This window comes from Maniola hyperantus, chromosome 4 (assembly GCF_902806685.2).
Source record: "Maniola hyperantus chromosome 4, iAphHyp1.2, whole genome shotgun sequence".
In the NCBI taxonomy this organism is placed as follows: domain Eukaryota; kingdom Metazoa; phylum Arthropoda; class Insecta; order Lepidoptera; family Nymphalidae; genus Maniola; species Maniola hyperantus.
The window spans coordinates 16,338,540-16,363,634 of record NC_048539.1 but is presented as its reverse complement, the minus strand read 5'-3'; the positions used below and the strand labels follow the sequence as shown (position 1 = coordinate 16,363,634).

Sequence of the window (25,095 nt, the reverse complement as noted above, 5' to 3'; positions counted from 1 at the left end):
TAAATGATTATGACATAGATTAAATATTGGTCTCGCTCCGCTTATGATTATGAGTATTAGTGAATCCTCCCTCCCTGACGACCTAGACGATGACGAGCCACTATAGATTTAAGCGGCACTACGGACAGACAGACGGATGGATGGACGGACAGTGGAGGTTTTTTTTAATGACATTTGGTGCCTGTGTTGACGCCTTCGGTCACCATGGGCTCTCTTGTTCACCCGCCAGAGTACCCCCTAACGACGTTATCCGGATATCATTTATTCATTAGAATTGTCTGTTATTATTATAGGTACCTTAAAACAAAAAAAAGTTCATTATTATTATTAGACCATACCTCAAAAGCTCAAGCCTACAACCAACTACTAAGTAGGTACTACTTATCATTATCAACACTGACTACCTCTGGATATGGTCACCTGTCATGGTCGTCATAACGACTCCACTTATCCTACATAGCTTGTATGTTAATAGAAATACGGGCTATTTTCGCTTGAAACAGATAAGCTATAACGTGGACCCCCGTGTATGGTGTGGAGAAATTCATAGTTATCGACACCAGTTTAATATGATGATGTGGTTATATACTTGTCGCGATATCATTTCGATACGTAGGTATAATGCATTCTGATGTTATGATTTTTATTTTGTAAGCAAACATTTTAATAAAAATATAATGTACCTACTTAATATTTTATGTTATCAATCAATCAGCCTGTTTGTGTCCACTGCTGGACATAGGCCTTCCCTAGAGCGCGCCACCACACACGATCCCCCGCCTTCCTCATCCACCCACTTCCCGCTACCTTCTTAAGGTCGTCAGTCCAGCGGGTTGGAGGTCGTCCCACACTGCGCTTGCAGATACGCGGTCTCCACTCCAGAACACGTCTGCCCCATCGGCCATCGGTTCTGCGGCAGACGTGGCCTGCCCACTGCCACTTCAGCTGGCTAATTCGTTGAGCTATGTCAGTCACTTTGGTTCTCCGACGGATTCCCTCGTTGCGGATTTTGTCCCTCAGATTTTAAGTTATACTTAAATATAATTAACTAGCTGATGCCCGCGACTTCGTCCGCTTGGAATTAGGTTTTTATTAAATCCCGTAGGAACTCTTTGATTTTCCGGGATAAAAAGTAGCCTATGTCACTCTCCAAATCTTTATCTATACCCATACAAAAAATCACGTCAATCCGTTGCACCGTTGCAACGTGATTGAAGGACAAACCAACAAACCAACAAACAAACACACTTTCGCATTTATAATAAGGGTACTGATTTGTTACAAATTACTTTAAAAAAAATCCAGGTTAATCCAAAGTTCAGGTAAATCCAAGCTGAAGAAAAAAATGTTTTACTAGGTACCTATTGCCCGATTAAATTAATTATTCGGAACTTATACATATGCTTCAATTTTCAATTACCCTAATTACATATAGGAATTCAAATACTTATGGGGATTTGTCGAGAAAAAATTCTAATGATCAATCATTCATAGATTACATTTTCTTCTTTTACAAACTTTACATGTAGTATTGCATCGCATTATTATTCCTACGTCACTACTCGTAGCGCTCGTAGCATTTCGTATCGCGTCGAATGAAGCTTGCTCGCATAATTTGGATCGAACTTCACTTACAGGTAAGTTCGTTTGATCATAAACTATCATATTGGCCGTACCGCGGTTGTTTGACAGCTACAATGTCACGATCGCAATCATCTCCGATTGGTTAATGCTCGCTCACTATTGGCTACGATGCATTGTTGCAACAAGAATCGCACAAATTCAGCCAATCAGAACAATTGAGATTGTAATAATGATTGATGCCGGTTTTAGACAATCGCCCTGGGGCCCTACCGCGGTTGTTTGACAGCTACAATGTCACGATCGCAATCATCTCTGATTGGTTAATGCTCCCTCACTATTGGCCACAATGCATTGTTGCAACAAGAATCGCACAAATTCAGCCAATCAGAACAATTGAGATTGTAATAATGATTGATGCAGGTTTTAGACAATCGCCCACAAAACACTAGATACCGTTAAACTGTCGATATGAATGCACATGCACGTTAACTTACGGAATGCAAATCTTTGTTATTGATAAAATCTTTGAAAACTTCTTTATAATATACTAGCTTACATCATAGGTATACACCTTTTATGCAATGTATGTAATAAGGTTGAATATGACACATGTCGTCTGAATGGTCCCCTAAAGTACAGGACCCGGCAAGAAATATTGTACATCGCCCTTTAGAAAGAGATAGCGATTTCGTAGTTCGTCTCTGAGACCGACAAAACGTCACATAGGTATGAGTGACCGAGAAAACGCTCTACAAAGCCGAAATCTCATTCTAACGGCCGATGTACAATATTTCTTGCCGGCTACTGTAGGCAACTGTACTGGAATGAATGAATTGAAATGAACATGAAAATGACATTTTTAGGTGAATGTAATTCAAATTTACCTTTTATATGGCTGTACACATTTTGTATGAATCGCGACTGGTTGCGCCGCCATTCGTGTTCTGACGAGATAGCGTCCTAAGGGTCCAAAGGACATTTAGCGTCCTCGCTGACTTACCCACTTGCCACCCATTGCGAATGGTAATCTAAAAATAAGTGGCGTTGGCTAATATTTGCGGCGCGCATCCTAATGGTGGCATTGCTATGCGCGGCCACCAGGCGGCGGCGGGCGGCGGGTGAGGAAACCTAACGTCCTAGACCATCTTGGTTTCTCAACCGAGAACGGTAACCCGGTTATGTACCAAGGATTGTTTAAATGTCATACACGCCTACTTAATGACTAGGTAGATTTCATTTTTTATTGCGTGTGAAATGACTATGTGTACCTAGGTGTTTAATATATTCGTCTGGTGGGAGGCTTCGGCCGTGGCTAGTTACCACCCTACCGGCAAAGCCGTGCCGCCAAGCGATTTAGCGTTCCGGTACGATGCCGTGTAGAAACCAAAGGGGTATGGGTTTAATAAAAACTACCATACCCCTTCCAGGTTAGCCCGCTATCATCTTAGACTGCATCATCACTTACCACCAGGTGAGATTGCAGTCAAGGGCTAACTTGTATCTAAATTTAAAAAAAAAAAATTGTTAGGGTTCCGTACCTCAAAAGGAAAAATGGAACCCTTATAGGATCACTTGGTTGTCTGTCTGTCTGTCTGTCAAGAAACCTACAGGGTACTTCCCGTTGACCTAGAACCATGATATTTGGCAGGTAGGTAGATCTCATAGCTGGCTTTAGGAGGAAAAATGTGAATTTGTGGTTACATTACACAAAAAAAATTAAATTGTGGTCATAAAGTAATAATTAGTATTTTCAATTTTCGAACTACGATAACTATATCAAGTGGGGTATCATATGAAAGGTCTTCACCTGTGCATTCTAAACAGATTTTTATTTATTTTTATGCATCATAGTTTTTGAATTATTGTGCAAAATGTCGAAAAAATACGACTGTAGTACGGAACTCTCGTTGCGCGAGCCTGACTCGCATTTGGCCGGTTTTTTTATTACAGACTACGGAGCTAGATAATTTTTTGCAGCATCATTTTGTTAACCATTTAGCAATAGTGAGTGAGTCTTTAAGTGTCAAAAGGCATAATTTCTGAATTGTTCTGAAATTTTATGGGTTTGGTATCGGTATTTTCAAACATTTCAAATTTTGCATTTGGCTTTTTTTTTCAAATCAAATCAAATAATTTATTCAAAATCCTACTATATTATCTCTACATAGTATAAAATAAAGTCGCTTCCCGCGTCTGTATGTATGTATGAACGCGTAGATCTTTTAAACTACGCAACGGATTTTAATGCAGTTTTCACTAATAGATAGAGTGATTCAAGAGGAAGGTTTACAGCTATAGTTTAATTCTTAAAAAATTAGAGATCCGAGTTTGAGAGAGTTTCCGAGGCACCTCAATTAAACACCACATTAGTCAGTGGCGGATTTGCCCTAAGGCCCAGTAGGCCCGGGCCTAGGGCGGCCAGGTATAATGGGCGGCCAATCATGACAAAAATTCACTGATGTTAATTATGATAAAAGTTGGAAATAAAAAAATCGTTAAGTAGGTATGTAGTCTATTATCATGAGTGCTAAGAAAGGGGCGGCTGGGACCTACTTACTAGATGGCCTGGGGCCTAGGGCGACCAAGACTACAAATCCGCCACTGACATTAGTATCTACATTGCACCCATGCGAAGCCGGGGCGGGTCGCTAGTAATATTATAAACGTGAAAGTGTGGATGTTTGGATGTTTGTTACTCAATCATGCAAAAACGGCTGAATGGATTTGTATGAAATTTAGAATGGAGATAGATTAGGTATACCCTGGATACTATATAACACAAAGTCTACTTTTTATCTCGGGAAATCAAAGAGTTCCTGCGGGATTTTGAAAAACGGAAATCCACGCGGACGAAGTCGCGGGCATCAGCTAGTAGGTAATAAGTTACACTTTTTGATTGTCAGTTGTCGGATTTGTAAGATATACCTATTATAGTGATGATAATTTTTACGCAAACTTACTCCTATTCAAACTCCGATCTAAAACTAAAAGGACGTAACTCGTAAGTACGCTCTCCAAGCAGTGGCGTGCAATTCATAGAGACATAAAAGTACTGCTTACCCTAGTTGAAATGACCAGAGCCCATTTTTCTTTATGACCTGCCATTCAGTAGGTCTATATAAGGCGTATCAGGCCTATCTTACTAATGCTTACCCTGGCTTCGAACTCTGTGCACGCCACTGTCTCCAAGTAAGTATGCCCTGACGATAATAAATAATAATAAATACACTTTATTTGCACAACCACAAGGAGGATTACATTAAAGAATAAAAACACAGACAGAAGGAAGATACAAAAGGCGGCCTTATCGCTAATTAACGATCTCCAACCAACCAACCTCCAGGCAACCTTAAAGATTGGAAAATGTGAGGAAAATTAGACTGCAGGTGGTGTGTAATATACTAATATACATACATTCAAATAACTGATACATACTAATACATAAACCACTAATAAATGTATTAAATAATATGTATAATACCAATATAATAAATATACTAATAAAATAGACTAATATATACTCTATAATCATACTTAAGGAGAAACTAAAATCTGATTGTCGTCTTCAATTTGTAAGATAATGATTCTTCACTGCAGTTTTAAAGGAGTCTAGTGACTTTGACTTGCGTATGGTCAATGGTAGTGCATTCCAAAGTTATGAGGCGAACAACAACAAATTCTCGACATAAAATCTGTATATGTAAATTCAAAGTCCTGACTGACTGACTTATATATCAACACGCAGCCTAAAGCGCTGGTCCTAGAGACAAGAAATTTTGAAAGTATGTTCTTTGTAAAGAGTAGGTATCCACTAAGAAAGGGTTTTTCGAAATTCCACCCCTAAGTGGGTTAAATTGGGGATGAAGTTTGTATGAAAGTCCGTCATTTTTCAAGTTATTTGCATAAAAATTGGTATTTGGGTTTCGGTTACAAATGAAGAAATACGTGTTTCAGGATTTTTTTTTATTCCACCCCCACCTCGATTTTCTAAATTCCACCCGAGCGAAGCCGGGGCGGGTCAGCTAGTCATTCATAATATTTGTTCCTTTAAATAATTTCGTAAAGTCACCTTGACCACACGTACCCGCCGTTGTTTGACTTAAATACGTTTAAAATAAAAATCTATTTGCATACGATTTGTAGGCACATATTGGTTATAATATTTTTTATGTTTAATCAGTTATCATAATATTTCTTCAGAGATTCAGTAATGAGTTAATAACGTATAATTATATGTGTGAGAATTGACCAACATTCCTTGAAATTAAATTATATAGGTACTACTCAATCTGAATTTTAATACCTCCCAACCAACTTTCGGTCATGATGGCGATAATCTACATAGACTATAGAAATTAGGCATCAACGCGGAAAATCTCTAGGACGGCAATCCGACAAAGCCGGAGAGAGATCAGGCGCAAGACCGACGCGACGGATTTATAGTTATATCGCATATGTCATCACTGGCCACACGCACTGTTAAACGGATGAGTCTTTAAAAATCCTTTGCTTTTCAGGGATAAAAAGTAGTCTATGTTCGGCCGCGGGGTGCAAGATATCACTGTGCCAAAATCGGTTAAACGGATGAGCCGTGAAAAGCTTGCAGATATACAGACACGCTGACAGAGATTATGATATTAGTATAAGACATGGATTAGTGAAGTGCCAAAACTTTTGTAAATTCTATGAACCTGTTCTTACAGACCTGTCGGAACCATATTGGAAATATTAAACATGAAGCCTTGAAGGACCTCACTGGAGGTCGCCTCGCCTTGTTCAATTAACAGGAAATGGCCAAACACATTATACATTAATAGTAAAAAAGGAAAAAAAAAATCATCATCATCATCATCATGATCAACCCATCACCGGCTCACTACAGAGCACGGGTCTCCTCTCAGAGTGAGAAGGGTTTTGGCAATAGTCTACCACGCTGGCCATGTGCGGATTGGTAGACTTCACACACCTTTGAGAACATTATGGAGAACTCTCAGGCATGCAGGTTTCCTCACGATGTTTTCCTTCACCGTTAAAGCAACGCAAACGCAAATAAATAAATAAAAAATTTTTTTATTCTATTAAACTTTTACAAGTACTTTTGAACCGTCAAATGCATCTACCACTTGTTCGGAATGCCTTTCCTACCGAGATGAACCAGCAAGAAACTCGGCGGTTGCTCTGTCTAAGATTTGATATACCTAAAATATTATATGATAGCCTTTCGTTTAAGACGTCCGTCACCTCGAATTCAAGGGGTTCCAGGGTTCAACTCTCGGTACACCTCTAGGCCTCGTTCAGGAAGATGCGGGGCCTTGCGCGGAGTGCTGTGCGTCAAATCAAACTGCGCTCATAACTAGCTGAGCCACCCCGGCTTCGCTGAAGTGGTAATTTTGAAAATCGGCCTGGAATTTTCAAAAATCCTGAAACACTTACCTACTTATACTCAAATAACCCCAAATAGCAATTATCATAGATATAACTTGAAAAATTACGAACTTTCATACAAACTGTAATCTCTACTAAACCCTTTAACGCATGGAATTTTTGTTTCTTAGTGAACGGCTACATCGTTAAAAAAAACTGACGTTGCCTCATTTCAGTCTGTCTGCCTGTCTGCTAGCTTTTCACGGCCCAACAGCTCAACCGATTTTGATGAAATTTGGTGCAGAGTTAGCTTATATCCCAGGAAAGGACATAGGCTACTTTTTATCCCGGAAAATAAAAGAGTTCTCACGGGATTTTAAAAAAAACTAAATCCACGCGGACGATGTCGCGGGCATCATCTAGTAATTCTATAACTACTTTGGAACGTATTTTCACGGATTCGAATCGGATGCTAATGGTATCTTTTGCATATTTAAACCATCTATTAGTAAGAAGGACTACGTGTTTTTATTCATAAAAGGATGATAAAAGGAAATAAACCGATGGACACTCTATGTAAAACAAGTTTGTTTCTCTTGAACGTGACACTTACATCCCGAGGACCTTATGTCAAAAACCTCGCGACCTTACCTTGGATCGCTACTTAAGGCAAGCTTTCGAAATAAATCACTAATTATATTTCTTATTTATGGGGTTTTTTATTAACATTAACTTTAAGTAATTCAAGCAGGCTTATTTTACGGAAGTCCTTGGTATACGAAGAACCACATGCTATAATCCGCCAAACTAGACTGATCACTAAATAGTAAAAAATATGGTACAAAGTGCCAGTGTTCGATAGCTATATGCACCGCTCACCCTTCCACTACTGAAGAGACAGGAAAAGCAAGCAATACCCACCACCAACAATAAAACAAAAATCTTCTAGAACACATTGTTTAGTTTAAAGATCAGTTATACCAAGATAAATACATGTTACGTCCCTAACATGGACAGTTTTTTAACCCGGAAATGTAAAAAGTTCCTACAGAATGTTTAAACCCTACTTTAATTACGAACAAAGTGGCAGGCATCATCTATGTCGTAAGTACATGATAATAAGCCTACCTCAAATAGTTGTATAAATTATTTTGCTTACGTATTTTTTATCGTAAAACCAGAAAATAAGCTTAAAATCATTAAATTATTTTAAACTAGCTGATGCCCGCGACTTCGTACGCGTGGATTTAGGTTTTTAAACATCCCATGGGAACTTTTTGATTTTCCGAGATAAAAAGTAGCCAATGTCCTTCCCCGGGATGCAAGCTATCACTGTACCAAATTTCGTCATAATCGGTTGAACGGTTGGGCGATGAAAGGCTAGCAGACAGACAGACAGACAGACAGACAGATAGACAGACAGACAGACAGACAGACACACATTCGCATTTATATTTATTATATATATATTTATTATTATTTATATATATTTTATATATTTATTTTTTATATTTATATTTATTTATTTTATTTAGTATAGATTAGTAAAATATTTAAAATTGACTATCTTTAAAAAAATACTATACTAAAAAGGTCGCAAGAATAAGGCCGTCTGTCTATCTGTCTATAATACTGGACTGAGATCTGTAGGCTAGAAAATTATTATCAAACCATTTGTATTAGTTAAACTGCTATGACCTAAGTCAATAAAATAGAAATACTCTTTATAACCATTACTCACAATCATATAACTATAGCCGTCTTTGTGGTTTATCTTATAGTCAAAGAGACAACCGCCAAACCACGTACATGTTCAAATCCATAATACAGGCGAAAGCTAGACATATTTCTAGATGTATAATATACCTACTTTCTTACTTTTATTTTATTTTTATTTTTATTTTACTAGGAAAACCAACAGCTTTAATTTATCTATTATAATCTTAAAAATAAGTGACTACAAGCTAATAATAGGTTTGTAGAATTAGATTTTTATTTACTTACTCTAAATGAGACGAAGAGGAAACTGGATAAAAAAAACAAAATGTTGCTGTATTTTACTTTATAGCGCGGACTACGACACTAAGGCATGCTGTGAGGTGGGCTGAGGTTACATAGTCCTACGTATTACGTACATATATAATATTATCTATTAATATAAAAGAAAAAGCTGACTCTACTGAACAGATCAGGCTGAAATTTGACATGCAGATAGCTATTATGACGTAGACATCTGCTTAGAAAGGATTTGTGAAAAATCAACCCTTAAGCGTATAAAATAGGGGTTCGTGTATGGTCCACGCGGACGGAGTCCCGAGCATAAACTAGTATTTTATAAATTACTAGCTTATGCTCGCGACTTCGTCCGCGTGGACTACAAAATTTCAAAACCCTATTTCACCCCCTTAGGAGTTGAATTTTCAAAAATCCTTTCTTAGCGGATGCCTACGCCATAATAGCTATCTGCACGCCAAATTTCAGCCCGATCCGTCGAGTAGTTTGAGCTGTGCGTTGATAGATCAGTCAGTCAGTCAGTCAGTCAGTCAGTCAGTCACCTTTCCCTTTTATATATATAGACGTACCATTGTACGTAATTTATAAAATACTAGTTTATGCTCGGGACTTATTAGTTTATGTTCGGGTTTTATTCATTAATATCACTCATGACAGTTTAAGTTCTATAATATAACAAGATTAATTTTATTTCAAAATTAAAGTTTTATTAAAGATTCCGACGAATTGAGAACCTCCTTCTTTTTTTGAAGTCGGTTAAAAATGTGATTTTAGCAATAATTATTTCTGTCCACTGTCTCTCGGCCTATAAGGCGTTACTGAAACGGCGTTGCAAATGATGGCAGTCATTACAAGAGGAAGCAATTTGCAAGCCATCAGAAAGCTCCGTATCATTTCCTACTTTGTTTACGGAAGGAAGACTATGGCGTCTCGGTCATTAACCTTAAAATAAACCTTAAAATAAAATTGAAAAATAACCTTTACTATTTCAGGTCATTGCAAAGTTCAAGTTTACGGTGGATTAAATTTAGATTTGGTCAATAAGTATCTCTACATAGTATAAAATAAAGTCACTTCCCGCTGTCTGTATGTATGAACGCGTAGATCTTTTAAACTACGCAACGGATTTTAATGCGGTTTTCACCAATATTAGAGTAATTCAAGAGGAAGGCTTACATAGGTATAGTTTAATTCTCAAAAAAATTAGAGATCCCTAGGGAAATTGAAATAATGTGAATTAGGTCGGAAAAAATCCTCTCATTTGAGTTTCCGAGGCGTGCGCTGCCTAAATGATCAAAGTTACGCGAAAACAATGTATGTTGAAATTGTTTCTCTTATAAAGTTCTACAAAAAAATCCGCCATAGCATACATGTATCTTTTGAGGTTGGCTCGATATAATCGATTTTATGATTTTCATCACTCATCACTGACACCACATTAGTAGGTATCTATATTGCACCCATGGGAATCCGGGGCGAGTCGATAGTAATTATTATAATAAGCAAGAGGTCACTGTCCGCTGCCAGTTGCTTAATTAAACACTCCTTGAATTAAATTAAATACTTACGTATATTGTACGTACCTAGGTAGGTACAAGACTTACTTATAATTTTTAACAATGACTTGCAAGTTGCAATTCTACCTACTAGATAATGATTTTATCGATGACATCTTGTTTTCATTTAATAAGGATCTTATTATTTTCAGATCTACGCATTAATTAGTAAATCCGTACGTAGTCGTTATAGACGTAGTAGTGTCAGAACTCAGACCATGTCAGACCTTCGCTATTTTATAAAAGCTGAAAGTTTATCTGCGTATTGTCCCCAACATAGGGAGGAACGCTCTATGAAGTTTGTATCCTGTTGGCTTTTGGAGATAACATTTGATAAAGATGTAAACAATCTTATGTCAAAGGTATTTTAACAATTTATAAAACTTTAAGGGTGTCTGGAAAGGAGTTGCCACCATACTAAGTGTCTGGCAATGCATGACGTGATTTCTAATACTATTCCGAAGATAATATAAAACATAAATTGAGACTCGCTCTATACATGTATATTGTATGATCCTCTAGTGTAAATGCAGCTTTAGTAACAGTATGTATTTTTTGTTGCAGTGGAGGACGCGAGCGGGCGCTACACGTCGATGTTCTACTGGGGGAACAACTACTGGACGGGCTCGGCGGAACTCTGCTCCATCCTCAACGACCTGCATGCGCCCTCCCGGAATCGCAACCGTACGTAGCACTGCTATATTTGTTGCAGTGGAGGACGCGAGCGGGCGCTACACGTCGATGTTCTACTGGGGGAACAACTACTGGACGGGCTCGGCGGAACTCTGCTCCATCCTCAACGACCTGCATGCGCCCTCCCGGAATCGCAACCGTACGTAGCACTGCTATATTTGTTGCAGTGGAGGACGCGAGCGGGCGCTACACGTCGATGTTCTACTGGGGGAACAACTACTGGACGGGCTCGGCGGAACTCTGCTCCATCCTCAACGACCTGCATGCGCCCTCCCGGAATCGCAACCGTACGTAGCACTGCTATATTTGTTGCAGTGGAGGACGCGAGGTCATAGAGGCATAAATGCACTGCTTACCCCAGTTGTAAGCTAAATGCATATTTTTCATTATGACCTGCCAGTAAACAGGTTCCTACCTAACTAATGCCTACCCACTGCTAGTAGTGCTAGTTTATACTTACCAAGATAAATGACGAAGGTATGGCAAAGTAGGTACGTACTTTAGTAGGTTCTTACCTTCTAATTAAGTAATATTGTTTTTATCTTACTTTTTGTCTAAGATGTCAAAGATTAACTAATAAGAGGATATGACATAATTATGATTTTTTATAATAAGTTACGAACATGTAGATAGGGTGATTAGACTATGGACCTTGAGAAGAGACAGGGCTTAGGTACTATGTATTTCAATTGAGAAGACCAGTGGCAAAGCACCTACTAAGTAACTCTATAATATGAAGTAGTATGCGTTAAACCCACTAGGTATATCAATCGAAATTTTATCACCAGCATAAAAAAATAGCTTGATTTAAATTTTACTACTCAGCTCTATTCTGACTCGGGCTTACTTACGGTCAGAAAGCTATACGTTTTAAGCATAGTCTTAAGGAAGCACAAATCTTTACCTTTTTCACCTGCCAATAAAAGAAATAGATTTATTGTAGCAAAAACATCTCGAACCAGAGCTGCTTTTGCTCGGAATCAATATTCCATACAATCAAGTTATCTATATAACGTGATTAACAGGAAGCTTAAAACATATCCACTAAAATTCAATGCTTGCAAAGAAATTTTGAAAAAGTATCTGTTATCACTAAACTATGATGAAGTGGAATCGCTTTTGATACGTACCATATAACAACTATGTAGTACTTACTAGGTTTATTTGACTATTTTGTTTAATACTCACATAATATACGCATAGACCACGCGCGCACACACACACACACACGCACACACACACACACACGCACACGCGCACACACACACACAAACACACACATACATATATCTATCCATACACTTACTAACTCACACACGTTTGCTTGATATCGCTGATGAAAATATTGTTAAGGAAGATCGGTGTCTTCTGACACAGGAGTAGTTCGCCTACTCCTAAAAGAAGGCTCCAACCTCCTACAGCTACTGTAAACTCAAGTTATTTGAAATAAATTATTTGAAATTTGAAATAAAAATTTAACTAACAAAAAATACGTAAAAAATATGCACAATAAAGAAATCTGGAGTCCGACATTACAGTACATCTTAAATCATTTTACATCTTAAATTAATCAATCTCATAGGTGGTGATGAAAGTAGGAAAAGGTAACGCTGTAGTTTTTAGTTTGGTAGAGTTTCTTATTGTTTCTCCTAGGTAACCTAACCAGTAGTAGATTTACTAGTTTGTAAGTCCCGTTGACCTAGAACCATGAAATTTGGCAGGTAGGTACTAGGTAGGTCTTATAGCAGACATAAGGGAAAAAATCTGAATACCGTGAATTTGTAGTTACATCACACAAAAAAAATTAAATTGTGGTCATGAACTAAAAATTTGTATTTTCAATTTCCGAAGTCTAGTTAATCGTGGTATGTACCCGTTTTATACTAGTAGCAATTTTAAATTTTGCATACTTATGCAAACTAAACTTCGTCAAAATGCATTGCAGAAATGCATTGAGCTTGAGCCTCAATAGCTCAACAGGTAAAGGAGTGGAGTGAAAACCGAAAGGTCGACGGTTCAAACCCCGCCCGTTGCACTATTGTCGTACCTACTCCTAGCACAAGCTTTACGCTTAGTTGGAGGGGAAAGGAGAATATTAGTCATTTAACATGGCTAATATTCTTTAAAAAAAAAAAAAATTACGCGCAGTTAGGGTGATACCTATAGATTGCACTCTGACTTTACTTAGACTTAAGACTGAGTTAAAATGAGATAGATGTATACCTCCCACATAAATCTATCTCGTTTTAACTCAATCTTAAGTCTGAGCTAAGTCAAAGTGTGCTCTATAGATCTCAACCTAAGTATACCTACAAACCTACCTACTATAGGTAATTAATGTTTAACCGTTTGTTTCTTAACTGTTTTATTATATAATATGCAGAATGGTAACTGGAACTCGGTAATCGTTACACAAGATTAAGTCATATAGGTATAAAGATATTATAGCGATTTGGCAAAGTGGCCAAGTAGGTATTTCACGTGTTACTTGTGTTGTTTATTTTTAACGAAAAACCGGCTTTATCTAGGTACCTATATGTTTATTAACAAATACGGAACTAAATATTATAATTTTTTGTAATTTAATATTTTACTTTTATGCATACTTATTGTCGGGTAGGTAAGTCGTTAGGTAGATATGACCTCACTGTTAGGGGCAACATTCTAAACCAGAGGTGGGTGAGGTACTGTACAAATATTATAAAATCACCAATGGGCAATATTTCCCGAAAGAGATGCTAAGATATGTGAAAAAAGACTATCGGAAATTTCAGTTAAAAAGAAGCCTGTATTAAAATTAAAACAAAGTGATCAAAACAGTCGCTTCAGTACTGAGTGGACATACGTATCACGAATTTCGTCACTGGCAGTAAGCGAAACCGTGGCCGAGTGGTCAGGGCATCGGGCGCGAACCCAGAAGATGCAGGTTCGATTCCTGCCGGTTACGCAACTTTTGATATGTATTTATAATTATTTAAAATAAAACAAAGTGACCCTAGAACAGTGTTTCATGAACTTAATAGTAGGTAGACTATAATAGTAAAATTAGTAAACATACTTAGTAGTAAACTATGTTAATATTTAATATGTAAATATTTACAATTTAAAAGCAACTTTTACGCACGTTTGTGTATGATGTAAGTAATAAGTAATCTAAATAATATATAAAAGGAAAAGGTGACTGACTGACTGACTGATCTATCAACGCACAGCTCAAACTACTGGACGGACCGGGCTGAAATTTGGCATGCGGATAGCTATTATGACGTAGGCATCCTCTAAGAAAGGATTTTTGAAAATTCAATCTCTAAGGGGGTGAAATAGGGGTTCGAAATTTGTGTAGTCCACGCGGATGAAGTCGCGAGCATTAGCTAGTTGTATCTAAACAAGTGGGCGAAGGTTCCACAATATCGGTGAGATCATTGTGCGGGCGAAGTATTGCAGTACAGTCAGTGGCAGACTAGAATAGTAACTGGAGCAGAAACTGTTCTCGAATGTTTATTAATATTAAGTAAGTACTTATTTTATTAAACCCTACTGTATACGTGACTGGTATTTGCCCACGATTTCGATCGCAGTAATTTAATTTTAATTTTATTCATTTCTTTCAAAGTTACAGCCAATAAAAGCAACATGGGTTCTTAACGATACAATTAAAAGAGCTCTTGCCACCATAAATATTCCTGCGCTCATTGAGCCGTCACGACATTGAGCCGGCAGGGATTAGTCGGGATGATGGCAAGAGACCTGATGGATTGACGCTGGTTCCCTGGGAACGGGGACGGGCGCTAATGTGGGACGCAACTTGCGTTGACACATTGGCCCCGTGTCATATCAGGAAGACAGCATCAAGACCGGGAGCCGCAGAAACAGCTGAAAACGGCAAGCGGCGCAAGTATGCCTCTCTTATAGAGAGTAACATTTTTGTGCCGTTTGCCGTGGAGACCCTGGGGCCATGGAGTCTTAGTACTAAAAATTTTTTACGAGACATTTCACCGCGATTAATAGCCTCATCTGGTGAGAGAAGGGCTGGCTCATTTTTTGCGCAACGGATCAGCCTGGCTGTCCAGCGCGGAAATGCAGCCAGTATTCTTGGCACCATTCCACGCGGTCATGATTTATATAGTAATTAGATAAGGCTAGCTTTAAGTTTTATTGTAATATTTAAAAAAAAAATGGGTAGTTTTTGTTATTTTTAGGGTTCCGTACCTTGAAAGGAAAAACGGAACCCACATAGGACCTGTCTGTCTGTCAAGAAACCTACAAGGTACTTCCCGTTGACCTAGAATCACGAAATTTGGCAGGTAGGTAGGTAGGTCTTATAGCATACATTAGGGGGAAAATTTGAGAACCGTAAATTTAAGGTTTCATCACACAAAAAAAAATTAATTGTGGTCATGAACTAATAATTAGTATTTCCAATTTTCAAAGTAAGATAACTAAGTGTATCATATGAAATGGCTCCACCTGTACATTCTAAAACAGTATTTTTTATTAATGCATAATCGTTTTTTAATTTATAGTGCAAAATGTCGAAAAAATACGACTGTAGTACGGAACTCTAGGTGCGCGAGCTTGATTCGCACTTGGCCGGTTTTTTTTGTAATCAACAGCGTTACAGATACCTTATATAATTTTACATTTCAGACTTATATTTAATAGCCTAGAATAGCCTGGCCGAATCGCCAGAATTTATAGCCTTATGATACTTCTAGATAAAGAAGCTTTCTAATGGTGAAATCTATATATATAAAAGGAAAAGGTGACTGACTGACTGACTGAATGACTGACTGACTGACTGACTGATCTATCAACGCACAGCTCAAACTACTGGACGGATCGGGCTGAAATTTGGCATGCAGATAGCTATTATGACGTAGGCATCCGCTAAGAAAGGATTTTTGAAAATTCAACTCCTAAGGGGGTGAAATAGGGTTTTGAAATTTTGTAGTTCACGCGGACGAAGTCGCGAGCATAAGCTAGTAATAATTAAAATTGGTTCATTAATTTAAGAGTTTGTCGATTACAAACAAACAAATATTTCTTCTTTACACTCGTGATATTAGTATAATTAGTAGCATATTCCCGCGATCGTCCGCGTCGTGAATGAATCCTTTACATAATAAAGAGTTCAACGCAGTCACGGCGCGCGTTTTACAATGATTATTATATTGGCATAATTTATTTTCAAACTTCCAAGGTTCAATGGATAAGTGCAAATCAAGGAAGCTAAAATTATCGATAAATAATAACGATAAGTGCAAACCAAGGAAGGCTAAATTATCGATAATAATTTAGATAGTAGAGCGATCCTATGGTTTTACTTGTTCATTGTTTTCAGCTGCCCATAAGCTATAGTACACGACAGGTCGAAATGGCAATAAGGAAGGAAAAGCCCCGCACACCCGTACAGCCCCTAGAAACTTGAGATGTTGCATGGAGCATTTCACTATAACTTAAACCTCGACTGAGAAAGAATTGAAAAAAAATCTACCCGAACTAAGAGCTGAACCATTGAAAATGAGCCTGAAATGATGTTGTTTGCAGGTAGTAGCGGGTCTCAGATCTTCACCGATTGGCGGCAGGACGTGTCGGTGTCCGGGCTGGGGCCGCCGTTCGAGACGGCCTTCTACAACGTGCGCATGTCCATCTCCTCGGACCTGCCGGACATCGTCAGGACTGTGAGTAGATCTAATTTATTCGAAACTATATGATGCCCACGATTCCGTCCGTGTAGATTTAGGTTTTTTAAAAATCTTGCGGGATCCCTTTAATTTTCCAGGATAAAAACTAGCCTATGTCCTTCCCCGGGATGTAAGCTAAATCTGTACAAAATTTCATCAAAATCGGTTAAACTGTTTGGCCGTGAAAAGCTAGCAGACAGACAGACACACTTTCGCATTTATAATACTAGTATTAGGATCTACTGTGGTAATTTGGTAGTGTGCTCAAAATACATGAGGCGTCAGTTTTAGTTAGATACTTACTATTTCAAAACTTGTTCAACCATTTTAAAACAAAACAAAATACCTAGGTACCACGTTTTAAAAAAGTTAGACGTAGACTGATTTTACTAGAAAAGCTGTACCTACTGCTAGGCGATACAATCCAATGCCGGGGTTCTGTTTAGTAATATAACGATATGTTGGTTTGTCCTTCGAAAAACTGTCGAATAAATACAACTGTAGTACGGAACCCTCGGTGCGCGAGTCTGACTCGCACTTGGCCGGGTTTTTTATAAAGGAGTATCTTAGTTTGCATTGGTCACATTTATCCAAATGTTGTTTCAGCGCCGCACTCTCCACCTCGGCCTGTGCCTGCCGCGCACGTGCTCGCGCGAGCAAGTGGCGCAGCTGGTGAACGCCGTACATGCTCCCTTGCTACGGCACAAGGTGGTGACCGTGCGCTCGCCGGAGCACGGAGGATACACTTATCTTACTGATCCAACCTTCCATATACTTTTGTAAGTAATATAACTTTAATTTAAGTAATACTTAAATACTAGCTAACCCATCCCGGCTTCGCTCGGGTGGGATTAAGAAAATCGAGGTGGGGGTTGAATTTCCAAAAATCCTGGAACACGTATTTATTCATAGCATCTTGACTGCATCATCACATGCTAGCAGGTCTGATCTTTAAAATCTCTAGTCTAAAAAAACCATTTGACATCATGATAAAATGAAATCGCGGGCAGCCTTAAATATGTACTTTATAAAATAACATCACAAAGAAATACCATCGAAACGCCCACAGCACAGCTGCAAAACAGTTTCAAAATTAAAACAACAAGCGAAAGGTGTGCCGATAATAAATCGCAGCTGATAGTAGATCGATGGATAAGGATAAAAACGCACTGGGTCACAGTTGCGCGATAAAAACACAAGTTGGCATTAGGCATCGCCCAAATACAGCGCGCGAATGCGCGATCATCGCAAGTTCGCGCGAATTGTACTCTACGAACGCGCGATCAAACATCATCATCATCATCAACCCATAGACGTCCACTGCTGGACATAGGTCTCTTGTAGGGACTTCCACACGCCACGGTCTTGCGCCTCCTGAATCCAGCGGCTCCCTGCGACTCGTCTGATGTCGTCCGTCCACCTAGTGGGGGGTCTCCAACGCTGCGTCTTCCAGTGCGAGGTCGCCATTCCAGCACCTTGAGACCCCAACGTCTATCTACGCCTATGTGCCCTGCCCATTGCCACTTCAGGTTCGCAACCCGTTGAGCTACGTTGGTTACTCAAATTTTCCTACGGATCTCCTCATTTCTGATTTGATCACGTAGAGAAATTCCAAGCATAGCTCTCTCCATCGCCCGCTGAGTGACTGAGCTTTCCTATGAGGCCCTTAGTTAGCAACCATGTTTCGGATCCATATGTCATCACTGGCAACGGGCACTATTCGAAGAACTGAGGAATTTTGGACAAGAAGACATCTCGAAGCTTCCTGAACGCTACCCAATCCAGTTGGATCAAACATACTGATCTCGAACAGCTGTCTATTGGCATTCGCGCGACGATCGCGTATTCGCGTTCGTTTGGCGTGAGCACGCGATGATCGCATCGTTTTCTCGCGCGATAATCGCTTGATCGAATTGTTTTAGGACAAAAAGTAGTGAGACATAAAATGTAGCTTTATATCTTACGATAAACAAGCGGTACGGTCCGAGGCCAAGGCGCCATCACCTATTACATCACTCTAACTATCCAGGTCAATCGTTATTACACTTATAGACTATAGTGAATGGAAAGCGTGTTTGGTTTATAACCGGTACAAATTATGGTTCAACTAAGTGATGCCCGCGACTTCGTCCGCGTCAGTGTTGGTTTTTAAAAATCCCGTGGGAACTCTTTCATTTTCAGGGATAAAAAGTAGCCTATGTCCTTCCCCTGGATGCAAGCTATCTCTGTACCAAATTTCGTCAACTGAAAAGCCAGCAGACAGACAGACACACTTTCGCATTTATAATATTAGTATGGAAGTATGGATGATATCAGATACCAATAATCGCTTTATGAGGAAGGGTGATTAGGTAAAGCTGGATTTATAGTCTCATCTGTAAAGGACGAAAAAGTGCAAAATACGATGTTTTACGAAAGTTGTTTAAAAAATGAGATTTCCCTTGGTAGGATTGACCCTTATGGCCTAAGGAAGTATTTAATATTGGAGCCATCCAGATTTTTGTTGAAAATTTTGAGGGTCTGAAAAATCCCCCAGTCTGGTTTTGATACCTAGTTTGGTAAAAGCCAAAACCAATTTGGTTTTGGCCTTGGTATAATTTTCGAATAAATCGACTTCCCTGGCACAGTGATAAGCGCTGTGGTCTTATTAGTGGGAGGTCCTGGGTTTGACTCCTCGCAGGGGTTTGGAATTTTATAATTTCTAAATTTCTGGTCTGGTCTGGTGGGAGGCTTCGGCCGTGGCTAGTTACCACCCTCCTGGCAAAGCCGTGCCGCCAAGCAATTTAGCGTTCCGGTACGATGCCGTGTAGAAACCAAAGGGGCACGGGTTTAGTAAAAACTGCCATACCTCTTCCAGGTTTACCTGCTTCCATCTTAGACTGAACCATCACTTACCTCCCGCTGAGATTGCAGTCAAGGGCTAACTAATTGTATCTGAATAAAAAAAGAAAAAAAAGGTGGTATACACACAGTAGAATACTTGTAATGTAGAGAGTGACATAGGCTACTTTTTATCTCGCTAAATCAAAGAATTCCCACGCAATTTTTAAACAACTAAATCCACGAAGTCGTGAACATCATTTCGAAATTTCATTTTATCGAAAAATTTTATCATTTTTCCAGAGCAATATCATCCATAGTTGGCATCCTGCTCATATCCGCGACGATCTACGACATGCGCATCGCTCGCGAGGTGCGCACGCGCAGGCGCCGCGTCGACAACATGACCGTCGCGGAAAACGGCGCCTCCGACCTGAAGCTCGACCTGAATAGTCTTGACGCCATCACCGTTTCCAAAGGTAAGGATTATATTTTAACGCATAAAGTTGAAAACGCACTCGCCATATTTGCTCTATGTGTCAACCTGTAATGTCAAACGTACATTTTACTCTTAGATTAAGGCCGTTTTTCCATTAACCAGCACGGCACCGGCGACGACAACGGCGCGGCAGCCGAGGAAGCATAAATGTATGAAATTGTATGGTATGTTTTTCCACTTACCGGAGACGGCGCCGGCACGGCACCGGCTTCATCTCGGCTGCCGTGCCGGCTAGTGGAAAAACGCCCTAAGTACTAATTCGAACTTTTGACATGATAGTTGACACATAGAGTAAAAACGGCAAGTGCTTTCTGGAAATTGTTACATAGCATGATCTAGATTCTAGGGTATTTTTTTCATTTGGCAATTTCTTTTTCAGGTAAATCGATGTACACCGTGAACAATAACAACTCTGAAGAAAGGCTGACTGCAGAAACCTCTTCTACAGACGGAGAACTCAAATTAAGTAAGTATAAAATTAAGGTACAACCTACTTATTGTACCTAAATCCACTAACTAGGACTAAGAGCAGATTTTCAATTGTTAAATAACCTGAGAAATACATTTTCTAGGTACAAACCAATTAAAACCTTGAATTTATTTAGGTATAAAAAAAATTTTTTGGGCATTGAAAAATGTCATCATGATCATCATGATCAACCCATCGCCGGCTAATAAGTTTTTGCTAGCGTTCTGGTTACAGCCTGTATAAAGAGGGTGGTGAAAAGCGGCTGAATGAGGAAAACTGAGGACTGGGTGTGGTGGTGCTCTGTAGGAAAAGTTATGTTCACCAATGGACGTCGACAGGATATGTGATGATGCTGATGAATTTATTTTTTCAGGCGTCTGGTCCGAGCTGCTGCTGTCGTTCTCGATGAAGGCGAACATCCTGCAGATCTTCGACCAGTCTGTGGGGTCGGACACTGTGCCAGAGGTGCACGGCTTGAGGTGCTTATCCATGGTGTGGATCATATTTGGACACACGTGTATTGTGGTATTCAAGGTGAGCATGCACTCTCAACCAGTAGAGTTAGTATGAGCGTTCATATCTCACCAAAGTTGATAGAATTCGAGAATATACCTAAACTTTCATGATTTAAAATCGAAATTTCAGTACCACCAAATTTAAGGTCGCAAGATTACCGCTTGGAGCGCTGGCTGTACATTTAAGTACCAACTCGAGCTTTAGCTGTCAGCCCTTGTGTTAGCCTGTTAAGTAAGGTTCATTTTACTTACGTTTTTCGACGATCGAATTCTGTCAACGTTGGTGCGATGATTGTAAAATCTTTTACTAACTCCTCCTTCATCACCTTTCTACTATCGTACCGCAAGGCATCGCCAAGGTCTGCAGCCGTACGTAGTCGAAATTCCACGGATACGTACGAAGCGATTTGCCTCCTCATTTCTGATTCGAACCGCTAAGATTTGGAACACCCTTCAAGCATCAGTTTTCCCCTCCAATTATAATATGGGTACCTTCAAGTCAAGAGTGAATAGGCATCTTCTAGGCAAGCGCGCTCCATCTTAGTCTGCATCGTCATTTGCCTCCAGGTCCGATTGCAGCCAGGCGCTAATCTAAAAAAAAAATTTAATAAAAAAACCCAACGGCGTCTGATGTGACTGATCATGCGTTCAAACTCAAAGACAAAGTTCTTGCAAATTTTCGAAAAATAAAATGATCCGCTTTTCTAGATTTTTTGTTCATGATTTGTTTTTGTTTCAGTATGCTGACAATACTGCTTTAAGAGCAATTCTGGAGAAAAGCTTCTGGTTCCAGTTGATCCTCAGCGCCGTTTACAGCGTCGACACTTTCTTCTGTTTAGGGTGAGAGAAAACGAACTGATATCAAGGCTTCGTATTTGATGCTGATTCATCATCATTATCATCATCAACCCAACGCTGGCACTGAGTACGATTGGCACCTCTGGATGAGAAGGAGTTTGGCTATAGTCCACGCTGGGCAAGTTTGCACACACTTTTGAGCACATTTTGTAGAACTCTCAGGCGTGGAGGTCTTTAATACACTGTTAAAGCAAGTGATATATTATAACTCTTGAAAAGTTAGAGGTGCATGCCCGGAATGGAACCTCCGACCCCTGAATAGGAGTATGACGTCTTAACCACTAGGCTATTACCGCTTTTGATGCTGATTGCATAGCCTTAAGTCGGCCCCTCTGACTACCAAGCGAAGATGCCAGTATCTTGGAATTCAAGAAAGCCACAGCTCTTCAAACCGACTCCCATAGGTAGTCATCATCATCATCAACCAATAGACGTCCACTGCTGGACATAGGTCTCTTGTAGGGACCTCCACACGCCACGTTCTTGCACCGCCGCCATCCAGCGTCTCCCTGCAACTCGTCGGATGTCGTCCGTCCACCTAGTAGGGGGTCTTCCAATACTGTGTCTTCCAGTGCGAGGTCCCCATTCCAGCTCCTTGGGACCCCAACGTCTCCTATAGCCCCTCTAAAGGTGATGTTTTGTTGCAGTGGTATGCTGGTGACATTCCTGTACTTCCGCACGAGCGCGAAGGGAAAGCTGGACCGCCTCACGAAGGGCCACCGCAAGTTCACCGCCGGCGTGCTGCAGTTCCTCGGCCTCATGGGGTACCGCTTCGCCAGGTTAGCTCATCTCTTTATTTTCTGCCACTTTTCGTATAAAACACAAATATTCACTGCAAACTTTTTTTAATTTCAAGATAGGTAATGAATGAGGTCTAGATTGGAACGCGCTCGTCAGAAGATGCCTAGTCACTCTTCCCTTGAAAGTTTTTAGGTTATACGTGGTATGAAACACAGAAGCCAAATTAAAGCCAGAAGCCAGAAGTAATAATTAATCACGTAAACTTAAAACTAAAGCTACCAGGGTTCCAAAATCCAAACGCGCCGGTCTGAGAAGAGTCCACAACACCCTCAAAAAGTTTCTCATTTTGACCCTAAAGTAAAAATTTAAACTTAAGGTACCCTTCCCACAATCGATTCACGCTTATGTCCCCTTAATGAACATTCAAAGTGTCCATACAAATCCACCCACCATTTTCAAGGTTTACTATTAAGTTATATAAATAATTTTATTGTTCGCTATAGATTGACGGCGCCCTACCTGTTCATGCTGGGAGTGGTGGAGGTGACGATGAAATGGTTTGCGAACAATGCGGTGTTTGAGCCCCCCGCAATGGACAACGAGACTTGCCCCAAGTACTGGTGGAGGAACCTGCTGTACATCAACACCCTGTTCCCTGTTGAGCAAATGGTGAGAAACTGTTTGTACTGGGCTTGGTGGAAGTGACGATAAAGTGAGCTCACAAGTCGATGGTGGAGCCAGTTCCAAATAATGTTCGGAATCTGCTATCATATCATATCAATACCCTCTTACCTGATGAACAAAGTGTGAGAAAATGTTCATACTGGGCTTGGAGAAAGTGACAAAAAGTGAGCTAATACAACGCGTTGTTGCAGCCAGTTCCAACTACTGGTTGGAACCTGTTGTATATCAACACCATGTTTCCCATCGAGCAAATAGTGAGAAACTATGTTTATGCTAAGCGTGGCGGTGACGATGAAATGAGGTCAAAAAAATGAAATGAGGGAAAAAGGGGTGTTCGAGCCCAAGGCAATGGGCAACTAGACCTGCCACAAGTACTGGTGACGGAACCTGCTGTACATCACCCTGTTGCTTGTCGAGCAAATGGTGAGCAACTGTTTAAGCTGAGCGTAGTGATGATAAGGAAGTAAGCCCACAGTGCGGTTTTCTTTCCGACGTTAAGACGAGATCATCACTGTTTCATCTTATTTTATTTTATTTTTCGTTTTCAGTGTATGCTGTGGAGTTGGTACTTATCAGATGACACGCAGTTCTATGCTGTCAGCGCTATCCTACTTATTCTGGCTACCAGGTAACTCACAGATTTACTTATAAAAAGATAAACTGACTGACTGACCTGACTGACATGAGATTTTGAATGTAGGATTCATTCTAGGATTCTCAAAAATTCCATAAGAGCGAAACTGGGGCAGGTCAGCTAGTAAATTATGATAGATAATTGGGGCTCAACGGGCTTGAATAAAATGAATGCCCGGATTTCACTCGCATGCAAATCGCGACGTAAAAGCCCAGGAATAGGACAAACCTCCACCTCCCATACCACCAACCTCTCGGTTATATGGGTCGAATCGCTGGAGAGCCTCCCGGTACCTGCTCTTGGCGTGGTTCCCGGGGGCGCCTTCTTGACTCCTTACAAGTTGTTTATCTCTGTCCTTGTCCCTTGAGTATTTTTCATCTTTCTGGGGCAGACATACACAAAAACGCAGATCCCTGCGTGCCACGCGGTCTGGATTCTCTCTCGTTCTTTCAAGCACCTACTGGTCCGTGATAAGAAAATAGTCCATCTATACTGTCCAGGAATAGGACAGTATGGATGGCTCGTGCTTCATGAATCATGCCATGCAAGTGAAGAGCGGGCAATAGATGTTTAAAATGTTCATGTTCTGTTTCAGCCACTTCAAGCTATCAGCAGTACTGACGGGTCTATTCTTCCTGTCGTCCCTGTTGACGACGGGCTTTGTGTCGTACAGCAGTGAGCACATCCCCAACAGTGAGGACCCGTTCACACAGTTCGACAAGATCTACGACAAGCCATGGACCAGACTCGGGCCTTATTTAGTGGGCATGCTGACTGGGTGGATACTGTTCAAGACCAATTTGAAGATTAAGATGGGAGTGGTAAGAATTATATTGCTTTGCACATTTGATTCATGCTTTTTTGGTCGCTCGCAAGAACTAATGTCTAACTGTTCCTCTATATACCTAGCAGCGTTAAATTCTTCATCTCTCTTATTCAGCCAATCGTTCGGCTATGGAATGGAAACCTCGCACCAGAAAG

The 25,095-nt window shown here is 40.0% G+C and overlaps 1 protein-coding gene across 1 annotated transcript in view; it reads left to right on the top strand.

Moving 5' to 3' along the window:
• Positions 1 to 25,095, top strand: part of LOC117997010 (nose resistant to fluoxetine protein 6-like) — a 53,307-nt gene that overhangs the window by 23,368 nt on the left and 4,844 nt on the right. The window contains exons 2-12 of the mRNA XM_034985178.2: positions 11,082 to 11,201; positions 16,758 to 16,891; positions 17,501 to 17,673; positions 20,018 to 20,193; positions 20,593 to 20,679; positions 21,056 to 21,216; positions 21,937 to 22,037; positions 22,703 to 22,834; positions 23,300 to 23,465; positions 24,029 to 24,108; positions 24,710 to 24,935. Of these exons, the coding sequence (XP_034841069.1) occupies positions 11,082 to 11,201; positions 16,758 to 16,891; positions 17,501 to 17,673; positions 20,018 to 20,193; positions 20,593 to 20,679; positions 21,056 to 21,216; positions 21,937 to 22,037; positions 22,703 to 22,834; positions 23,300 to 23,465; positions 24,029 to 24,108; positions 24,710 to 24,935 (1,556 nt within the window). The remainder of the gene's footprint in view (positions 1 to 11,081; positions 11,202 to 16,757; positions 16,892 to 17,500; positions 17,674 to 20,017; positions 20,194 to 20,592; positions 20,680 to 21,055; positions 21,217 to 21,936; positions 22,038 to 22,702; positions 22,835 to 23,299; positions 23,466 to 24,028; positions 24,109 to 24,709; positions 24,936 to 25,095) is intronic.